Source organism: Mobula birostris, chromosome 12 (genome assembly GCF_030028105.1).
Source record: "Mobula birostris isolate sMobBir1 chromosome 12, sMobBir1.hap1, whole genome shotgun sequence".
In the NCBI taxonomy this organism is placed as follows: domain Eukaryota; kingdom Metazoa; phylum Chordata; class Chondrichthyes; order Myliobatiformes; family Myliobatidae; genus Mobula; species Mobula birostris.
Window position 1 is genome coordinate 73235276 of NC_092381.1, and position 10568 is coordinate 73245843.

General features: G+C 43.2%; 2 protein-coding genes across 2 annotated transcripts; both read right to left on the minus strand.

Annotated features, from left to right (window-relative positions):
* Positions 1-1726: 1726 nt before the first annotated feature.
* LOC140206052 (fibronectin type III domain-containing protein 7-like) lies at positions 1727-8324 on the minus strand. Its single transcript, XM_072274126.1, has 3 exons — positions 8281-8324; positions 5701-5961; positions 1727-2099 (listed from the first exon to the last, which is right to left on the minus strand). Exons 1-3 carry the CDS (start codon positions 8288-8290, stop codon positions 1819-1821), a joined length of 552 nt encoding a protein of 183 aa, XP_072130227.1. The 5' UTR covers positions 8291-8324; the 3' UTR covers positions 1727-1818.
* LOC140206419 (fibronectin type III domain-containing protein 7-like) lies at positions 8325-9392 on the minus strand. The gene is made up of 4 exons (XM_072274787.1): positions 9150-9392; positions 8657-8917; positions 8388-8535; positions 8325-8340 (listed from the first exon to the last, which is right to left on the minus strand). Exons 1-4 carry the CDS (start codon positions 9307-9309, stop codon positions 8325-8327), a joined length of 585 nt encoding a protein of 194 aa, XP_072130888.1. The 5' UTR covers positions 9310-9392.
* Positions 9393-10568: the final 1176 nt, after the last annotated feature.

Here is a 10568-nt window from a genome sequence, read left to right on the forward strand (position 1 = left end):
AAGTCAGCTCTTTTACAAAAGCTCCCTATTTCACTAGCCCTTTAACAACATTGTGCAAAAGAATTTAAGCAATGTCCTACTTTTCAAATGTGAACAGAATGAAAAATGAAATGGGAATTTTGAAAAATTATATTTGCATTTTACAGTTGGTGTATATATCTTGTCCAGCTAGTTATTGTTGCAGCTGGGTGTGGGTTGCTTCATTTGTGAGTGATGCAAATGCAATTGAGCATTGTGCAGTCGATCAGTCACCATCCCGCATTATGATGGGATAAAGTCATTGATAAAGCTTCTAATGCTGTGCCTATCAACACACATGAAATGTTGGAGGAACACAGCAGGTCAAGCAATATCTTTGGAAAGGATATCAAAAAATATCAATTGTTTACAAACAAGAGAAAACCTGCAGATGCTGGAAATCTGAGTAACACACACAAAATGCTGGAGGAACTCAGCAGGCCAGGCAACATCTATGGAAAAAAGTACAGTCAACGTTTTGGGCCGAGACCCTTCGGCAGGACCGGAGAAAAAAAGCCGAGGAGTGGATTTAAAAGTTGATGGGAAGGGAGAGAGAAACACAAGGTGATCGGTGAAACCTGAAGGGGGAGGATGAAGTAGAGAGGTGGGAAGCTGATTGGTGAAAGATGCAGGTGATGGGCAGACAGGGAGATAGGTGAGAGAGGGAAAAGGGGATGGGAGATGTTGAATGAGAGGGGGGAGGGCTGTGGGACATTATCGGAAGTTTGAGAAATCAATTTTCATGCCTAATTGACTCCCTCTCGTGCTTCTCCCTCCTTTTCTTTCTTCCATGGCCTTCTGTCTCTTTCACCTATCAACTTCCCAGCTCTCTATTCACTCCTCCCCCTTCAAGTTTCACTTCTCACCTTGTGTTTCTCTCTCCCCTCCCTCCACCTTTTAAATCTACTCCTCGGCTTTTTTTCTCCAGTCCTGCAGAAGGGTCTCGGCCCGAAACGTCGACTGTACTTTTTTCCATAGGTGTCAATTATTTATTCCGTTCCATAGTTGCTACTTGACCTGCTGAGTTCTGCCAGAATGTTGAGTGTATTGTTCTGGATTCCCAGTATCAACAGAAAATCTAGCATTTACAACGTTGTGCCTAGGGCACTTCTCTTTTTTTTGGCGTGTGCCTGCGTGCGTGTGAGTTTGCGCGTGTGCGTGCGTGCACGTCTGTGCATGGGCGTCTGCGTGTCCATGCCTCCATGATGATGTCTTTTTCATGGCTTTTTACAAGGTGCGGAGCGAGAGAGAGACAGTGTGGCGTGCCACTCCTCACACAGACATTTTCGCAGTATTTTCCCTTTATTTTATGAGGTCGAGTTGCAATCTCGACACTCAACCCAGCACGGATGGAAAGCGTACTCGGGGGTGGACCTGACTAGTTTCGAACCCGTGAACCTCTGCTCCCGGCACCGGCGCCGATGTCATTGTGCCACCAGCCAGCCCCTAGGGCACTGTTCTGAGGAACTGCTTCTGTGGTGTCCAGTGGCTGAGATACCTGAGCTCTAGAAGTTTCTGGAATCACAACCTCAGGAAGATTTTTAAAGATAAAAGATTTAAGGATAAGATTGCAATGTAACAAACTCTACAAACAGACGTATAAAGTTAACTTCTAGCTTCTGACTAAATTTGGAGCTATTATAAATTGCAACTCATATTTGATCTGAGGAGTTATAAGGCAATTCCATGTTTATATTGATTGCCGCATGCTTTTGTTTTGTTGCAAGAATAACCCTGCGATATCCCAACCTCAGTGCTACTCTAAATCTCAGAAAAGTATTTCCAACTGCAGCTTTTCTCTCAAAAATCTTCAGATATCTCACCTGTTTTGGTTTCAACAATGGTACTTATACTCTGACAGTAACCACGTACTGCCGTTACGGTTATGAAATATGTCTGACTGCAGTGAAGGTCCACAAAGTCACAGGTCGTCTCTGTTGTGTTACACAGTGAAACGTGTCCATCTTGTCCTTCTGCTGTTGTAATGTACCACATGGCACCCTCAGCCTTCGCCCAGGTCACTGACGTACTCCTGGTGTCACAGTCCAGGTTAGTAGAAATGTATTTGACTACACAAGGGGCTGCAAATCACAGAAACACAAACTGATTGAGACAGATGAAGGAATAGATGCAGTGCAAATACACACAATCAGAAGTTATGATAAATACTGTGGGGCTCTTGAAAAATGCTGTTGGAACTACTGTAACAGAACAGTCAAACAGTCAAAAACAAAACCTGAACTGTTTTAAAAGAAGGAAACTGTCTAAATAAAAATAAATAGTTTTCTAACATGGAAAATTAACCCCAGTATTATTAAAGATTAATTAAAAATCTCTGCAAAAACACATTGAATTAAAATTACAGTGGAATTTATCACGTAATGTTAGCCTTCACTGTTGTGAGTTGTACTGTGGGGTGATGTTTGGAGTTCTTATAGTTGTTACCGCTGGACAATTTCTGTTCTCTATGGCAGGACAACAATCAAAGGGTGCAGATGTTTAAGAATATTCATTGTCCTAAACTTTAACAGTACCAATAGAATTACGTTAATCAATCAATGACTGCGTTGGTTGAATACTTGTCACATAAAAGTTGAACTTCAAGATATTTGGTGTATTAACCATGAGTGAGAGCAAGGTTTTCCTTTTTGAGCTCCAACTGAGCAGAGTCTGCAATTTTTTTGAAAATCAGATTTTATCAATAATTTTAAAAATTACTTACAAGGATAAACTTTTCAATGCTTTTTCATTCCTAAATTCATAGTCAATACTTTCAGTACTGTTCTGTTACATTTCATAAATCCAACAGAACTGTTGCCACTCACGTGGCCCCCTGGGGTGATACATTACGACAATAACTGAGGGTCTTCCTCACCCAACCCGGCCCCTCCATCTCCAGTGATGGAAGAACCCTATAACGTGATCTTTTCCCACTGAGCCCTTGTGGTGTCTGCACCAAACTTCAGTGTGTCCCTCAGCACATATTCCTGTAACCTATGATGAGCTGGTCGGCAGCGTTCCTCTACCGACAGACCAGCACGTTTTGGACAGGTTGTAAAGACTGCCCAGTTCACAGTTAGGCTTGGTCCAGTGGGGAGAAGGAAACACGAGCTCGGAGATCCCAACCATACCGGGAGGTCAGCTGCTTGAGTCGGGGTGAGTGAATCAACAGTGAAATCGTGAAGAGGGTGGACAGTCAACAAGTGGAGAGGAAGTTGATGAATGTTTCTAGGAGAGAGCTAGGAAGCCTAATGGGCATTTAGGGGGTAGGGTCACAAAAGATCAGATCAGTATGTGGAGGGGGGAGGCAAATTCAGTAGAGTGGGTAGGAGTGAGCGGATTCAGGAAACCAGGTACCTAAAAAGGTTGTGTCCCACTGCCAGTTTAGGAAGCCCTACATAAAATTGCCATGCTTACTTGCTTGTCCAATTGAAACTTGGTTAGGCTGAGACAGCTAAAAAAACACGTGCTTTTCAACCACAAGAACTAATTTTTCCCAGCAGTGTTCTTATCAAGTGTTGCACAAAGAATGATGCTATTACATTTATCAAATATGACAAGTTCAATCTGTGACTGAAAGTTCCTGTTCAAATTCCCAGAGTGGTGTGACTGGACCATCACAACAGGATTGCACTCACAGATTCATACACATTGAAAAAAGAACACTGCGCAGCTGAGAGAAAAAAATCTAATTTCTTGGTGTAAAAGAATTTGGCAGTGAAAATTCCAGCCATTCAGAACATAGACTGATTGATATTTTGTTTCCTGAGTTACCCAACTTGAAGAGCAAGTGAAGCACTTGAGGGTATTTTTAATATATTTACAGTACTGTACAAAAGTCTTTGGCGCGCGCACACACACACACACACACACACACACACACACACACACACACACACACACACATATCTAAGGAGCCTAAGACTTTTGCGTAGTACTGTAGTAATTTTATGTATTGCTCTGCACTACTGCCACAAAAAAAACTAATTTCATGACGCGTGTGTGATGGTCAACCTGATTCTGATCTGGGTCTTTATTATGGACTGACAGTGGGAGGGGGGCAGGGAAAAGGGAGTCATGACTGGGAAAAGGGGAAGGGAGAGGGGAGGAAGCAAGAAGCATCAGAGGGACATTCTGTCATGATCAATAAACCAATGTTTTTGGAATCAAATGACCTAGCCTGGTGTCTCAGGGCTGGGTGTGTCTGCACCCGTACCACACCCCACCCCTGGCACCCTTTCTCTGCCACCTGTCCCACACCAGTCCTGCGGTGCTCCACCCTTGCCATTCCCAATGACCTTTGCTCCCGCCAGATTTACAAACTTGCTTTCCACTCCACGTTGACAAATGCAGTATTGTGCAAAAGCCTTCAGCACCCTGGCTATAAGTATGTGCCTAAGACGTTTGCGCAGTACTGTAGGTTGGAAGAATAAACTTGAACAGGCAAAGCCACAATGGGGGAGGGGTTTGATCAACTCAGCAATAGTTCTCCATTTCAAACATGGTAATACATTCTAACTTCCTATTTTGAACACCTATAGACATATACTTCATTTGAAATACTAAAGGGAGTGCGTTTGTAGAACCACCAAGAATTAATCTGCATAGCAGCTGAGTCTAGTGCTGACCTTTACAATGCTATATGGGGACAATGCCTGTGCAGAAATTTAGCATAAGTCAGCCACACACTGTTGCCAAATATTGCATTATACAATTTAGAAAAGGCACTAAAAAAGAGGAAAAGAATGTGGAAAAGCATGTTCCTGAGGGAATAGATGGTTAAAATGAAAGGGTTTGGAGACTTCAAAGGGCAGAATGTTTGTCTGAACAGCCCAGAAGATGGGTGTGCACTGGCCAAAGTGTAAAGCCCCAGGAAATGAAATCAAGTGTCTGGAAATGCATGGCACAGTCCTGATGAGAGTGAAGGAACGTTTTAGAATATAGAACATAGAACTTAAAAGCACAGTGTTGTGCTGACATTGTAACCTACTTTAAGATCAATCTAACCCTATCTTTTTACACAGCCGTCCATTTTTCTATCATTCATGTGCCCATCTAAGAGTTTCTTAATGCCCCTGATGTATCTGCCTCAATACCCTCCCCTGCCAGGGCAGTTTTAAGCACTCTTTGCGTAAATTTACCTCTGACATTCCCCCTGTACTTTTTAGATCAGCACACAGAAAGACGATAGAAATCTGATAAAGCTGTAGCTAAATGCAGTAGAGGTTAGAAATCAGGAAGCAGATCTTAACAGAAATCTGGTCTTGAAGTAAGAAGACCACAAAACTACAACACATTACCAAATTATCTGTACATCTTAACAAGAGCACTACATGGATTTAATCTTAAAAAAGCAGAGTCCTACAATTTTCATGCAGTATGAAATCTTCAATTACATTAGATAGATAGATAGATATACTTTATTAATCTCGAGGGAAATTTGGTTTCGTTACAGCCGCACCAACCAAGAATAGAGCGTAAGTATAGCAATACAAAAACCACAAACAATCAAACAACAAAATGCAAACTATGCCAGATGGAAAATAAGTTCAGGACCAGTCTATTGGCTCAGGGTGTCTGACCCTCCACGGGAGGAGCTGCTCGTTCGATGGACACAGGCATTAACCCTGTGGATTGGTTGGGGTAGGTTTTAAATCACCATATTCCAGAGAAGATACCTACCAGTTTCAAATTCTAACTGAGAGCTTTGTGAGGTGTCGCACACACCATCCAGTGCTGTCACAGTTAAATTATACACCTGTCCACAGTGTAGGTTGGTTATCTGACATTCGGTATTGGCCGTCTCGCAGGAAACTGGGTGCCCATCACTTCCTTCTGCTGTTGCCGAGTAAGAGACTGCACCTTTAGTGTGGCTCCACAATACTGAAGCATCGTTTGTGTCACAGTCTACATGGACATCGAGGTTCTGTGGGATGCACGAAACTAGAAAAGGCAAACAGAAGAGATGAAGAGCAGTTGTTGAGCAGCTGGTAAATTTATGAGTTGTTTATTTAAGTACTACCTTTCAATTAGTACCACTAACACGAGAAAATCTGCAGATACTGGAAATCCAAACAACACACACAAAATGCTGGAGGAACTCAGCAGGCCAGGCAGCATCAATGGAAAAGGGTAAACAGTCAATGTTTCGGGCCGAGACCCTGCAACAGGACTGGGAAAAAAGGATGAGATTAAGAAGGTGGGGGAAGGGGAGGAAGAAGTACAAGGTGGCAGGTGATAGGTGAAACTGGGAAGGGGGAAGGGGTGAAGTAAAGAGCTGGGAAGTTGATTAGTGAAAGAGATAAAGGGCAGGAGAAGGGGGAATCTGATAGGAAAGGGTAGAAGGTCATGGAAGAAAGGGAAGGGGGAGGAGCACCAGAGGGAGGTGATGGGCGTAATTAGTACCTCTATTTAATTAATACAATTTTTGGTGGGACTGCATCCAGCGTATCATGTATAAATATTGCTCTTTACCAAAGAAAGTACAATTGTCATTGAAGGACTGTAGTAAAGGTTCAATAGATTGACTCCTTGGATTGATTAATGACGAGAGAGTTGAGTTGACTTGGCCTATGTTCTCAGGAGTTTAAAGGAATGAAAAGAGATCACACTGAAATTTACAAAATTTCACTAAGCTGGATGCAGAGAAGATGTTTACTCTGGCTAAGGAAACTAGAATCTGAGTTTACAATGTCAGAACAAAGGACTGTCATGAGTGCAGAGCATGGGTGGACCCAAATGCAGGACACAAACACATTTAGTAGTGTTAACAAAAATAGAGTTTATTAATAGTTACTAGGAAAGCAGGGAAGCAAGGATTGTACAGAGAGACATCAAGGAGTGAATGAAGCAGAAGCGGGAATATGCGTGGCTGGAGTTGGGCTCGGACCCTGGACTTAGACTGGAACTCAGGGCCTGGGCTTGGCATAGGACTCGGGACCTGGACTTGGACTTGGACTTGGACTTGGACTGGGACTTGGAACTTGGGACCCCGACTTGGACTCGGACAGGGACTTGTAACTCAGGACCCAGGCTTTAACTTGGACAGGGACTTGGAACTCGGGACCCAGACTTGGAACTTGGAACATCGGAGCCTGGACTTGGAACTTGGAACATCTAAACACAGAGCCGGGACTCTTCCTTGGACACAGGACACAGAGCAAGGACTCTTCCTTGGATACAGGACACAGAACACAGAACATGAAGAGACAGTTCCCCACTTAGGGTAGCGGCAAACAGTCGGACCTACCCAGTGGAGATGAACATATGAAGAGACAATTCCCAACTCAGGGTAGCAGCAAACAGCCGGACCTACCCTGCAGAGGCGAGGACACAAAGAGACAGTTGCCAACTCAAGGTAGCAGCAAACAGCTGGACCTACCCATTGGAGACGAGGACACGAAGAGACAAGACCACACAATGATAGACAGTTCTTTTATCTTGGCACGAAGTGGCTCCGAGTAGCGGCAAGCTCTCGATTTGGCCCCGGAACTACAGACAGCGGCTCTAGCCTCACTCTAGCAGGTTAACTTGATGGACCCACTCTGGCGAGGTAGCTTAGTGGCTCGCTCAGGCGAGGTAACTTCACAGGCTGGCTCTGGCGAGGAGAGGCGACTTACTGGCACTTGCTTCGGGGAGAAGACTTGACTTGCTCCAGCGATGTGACTTGCTCACACTTACTTCAGTGACGTGAGGTGACGTCGGCTGACGGTCTAGCACTGAGTAGCTGAAAGCCAACACTATATACTGCCTGTTCAGCTGAGAATCAAGTGCCTTTAATTACAGAGCCCAAGAAACACAGGGACACAATGAATTAAAGGAAAACAAGGAGTCAACGGTCCCGATCACGACAAAAAGGAAATTTAAAGGGAACCAGGGAATAAGCGATCCGGTCCGTGAGAAGGACAGGATGTTTAGGACTGAGAAAAGAGAGCTTTCTCCATTCAGAATTCTCTTCCCAGGAGACCAGTGGAGACTGAATCACTGAATTTACTCAAACGATGTTTGAGAGATTTCTGGATATCAAGAAAGTCAAAGAAAGTGCAGGAATTGCACTGAAATGGATCAGTGATGATCTTGCTAAATTACAGAGCGACTTCAGAGGGTCAGATGTCCTACAGCTGCTACTATTTGGGTTCTTATTTGAACTTTCTCTGTCCGTAAGTTTTGCTGGCTAACTGTATTTTGGCCAGTGGAGAAATCAGTGTTTGTGTGATTGATAGAGAAATTAGAGATTCAGAAATTGGATGACCCTGCAGTTACCTGTTCTCATTGTGACCGAAGGACTTTCAGCAGAGTCACAGGTGTCATCGTGCGCAAGGACTGTGACGGTGTAGGTCTCTCCACAGGACAGGTCAGTGATGTCACACAGCGTATCGTTGGCGCTGCATTGCTGCACGTCGCCTCCTACTGCAGTGGCAATGTATGATGATGCACCTTCACTGAACTCCCAGGAGACTGACAGAAATCCAGCATCACAGTCCATGTAAGCATTGACATTCTGGGGGACACACGGTACTGCAAGAAGGAAAAACATAACATGAAACTACTGTAGCGTCATAACTGTATGATGCAAAAAAGTACACAATTCCTCACTGTGTGTAGAATTTATTATTATATATAGGTTTCCTGACATTACCTGTTTTAACTGCCACAGCAGAGCTGTGTGAGCTGTCACACTCCATGCGGACTGCCTGTACAGTTATGTAGTAATACAGTCCACAGTACACATCAGAGACCTCACATTCAGTGCCTGTTGTATTGCAGGAGGCCCAGTGGCCATTGGTCCCTTGTGCTGTTACGTGGTATGACTCTGAGCCATTGCTGGGATCCCAAGACACTGAGACAGTGTTATTCTCGCAGTTGATGTGAGCTACCACATTCTGTGGGATACAAGGTGCTGTACAAGAGAGAAAGGATAAATTAAAATACATCACAATACAGAATTGAAATGAGTAATGCAATAGAGGTTTCAACTTGATTAGAACCTGTTGATCAACAGCTGAATAGTTGAGTTTATGGTACAGATTTACTAGCAATTATCAATAAACAAATGCAAGTTATAATTCATGTTGCACAGTCAATACTGATTCCTACTTAGGACTTAGTAACCACAATGGCTATAGTTTTACCTGTCTCAGTTGTAAAAGCTGGGCTTGGTAAACTGGTGCAATTCTCGTCCATTGCTAACACAGTTACACTGTACATCTGGCCACATGAAAGTCCTGTGACCTCACAGTTTGCTTCTGTTGTATTGCATGAATATCTGTCTCCTTCCATTCCTTCTGCCATGGCAGTGTAGACCACTGCCCCCTCACTCTGGTCCCACCATACCGACGTTATGTGTGTTGCACAGTCCAAATAAGCATTGACATTCCGGGGACTGCAAGGGGCTGAAATTGTTTGAGAAACAAGGTAGATAAAGGCACTGTCAGAACGGTATTGAAAAATCAAGTTTGGTTACAAAGAAGTAGCATCGGAAATTGATTAAAATAAATTCAATGTGATTATTATAATTATCATGATAAATAGTAGGAAAATATCAAAAACTGGAAAAAAAACTGTTTTAGTGAACAGTAAAATAATTTAAAATCATGTAGAGTTACTGCCAATTGGGACTGACCGTCAACATGTTATCTTGAAAAATCTAACATTCTGATGATTATACAAAGGGACTGTAGTTAGTGTAATTTGTTTCCCAAATATTTGATTATGTTTCTCAAAAGGAACATTCAGGAGTATACGTATATGTATTTTGGTTACTCCAATAGTGATGAGTTGAATGTGGCCAATCCAGGAACCAAAAATGAATGGACCTTTGCTTTTAAATAGACAATATTTGTGAATGCAAAATGCTAGATATTCTGAAAACCTGAACTTGAAACAGAGAAATGAAGAAAGACTTGGCACTTGAAGGAAGGTAAAATGATCTAACATCTTGTACAGCTATGTATCATATGGATTCTCATAGTAATATTTATTATAGTAAAAGACCAGAAGACCATAAGACAAAGGAGCAGAAGTCAGCCATTCGGCCCATCGAGTCTGCTCCACCATTTTATCATGAGCTGATCCATTCTCCTATTTAGTCCCACTCCCCCGCCTTCTCACCATAACCTTTGATGCCCTGGCTACTCAGACACCTATCAATCTCTGCCTTAAATACACCCAATGACTTGGCCTCCACTGCTGCCCGTGGCAACAAATTCCATAGATTCACCACCCTCTGACTAAAAAAATTTCTTCGCATTTCTGTTCTGAAAGGGCGCCCTTCAATCCTAAAGTCATGCCCTCTCGTACTAGACTCCCCCATCATGGGAAACAACTTTGCCACATCCACTCTGTCCATGCCTTTCAACATTCAAAATGTTTCTATGAGGTCTCCCCTCATTCTTCTAAACTCCAAGGAATACAGTCCAAGAGCGGACAAACGTTCCTCATATGTTATCCCTCTCATTCCCGGAATCATTCTAGTGAATCTTCTCTGTACCCTCTCTAATGTCAGCACATCCTTTCTTAAATAAGGAGACTAAAACTGCCCACAGTACTCC

Bases quoted from the DNA above. Each gene is read 5' to 3' on its own strand.
- LOC140206419 (XM_072274787.1), bottom strand. From the start codon at position 9,309: ATGGCAGAAGGAATGGAAGGAGACAGATATTCATGCAATACAACAGAA. The intron at 8,918-9,149 runs GTAAAACTATAG...TCTCTTGTACAG, and splicing joins AGCTTTTACAACTGAGACAG to CACCTTGTATCCCACAGAAT. The intron at 8,536-8,656 runs GTAATGTCAGGA...TCCTTCTTGCAG, and splicing joins TGCTGTGGCAGTTAAAACAG to TACCGTGTGTCCCCCAGAAT.
- LOC140206052 (XM_072274126.1), bottom strand. The intron at 2,100-5,700 runs GTAGGTATCTTC...TGTGATTTGCAG, and splicing joins TCAGTTAGAATTTGAAACTG to CCCCTTGTGTAGTCAAATAC.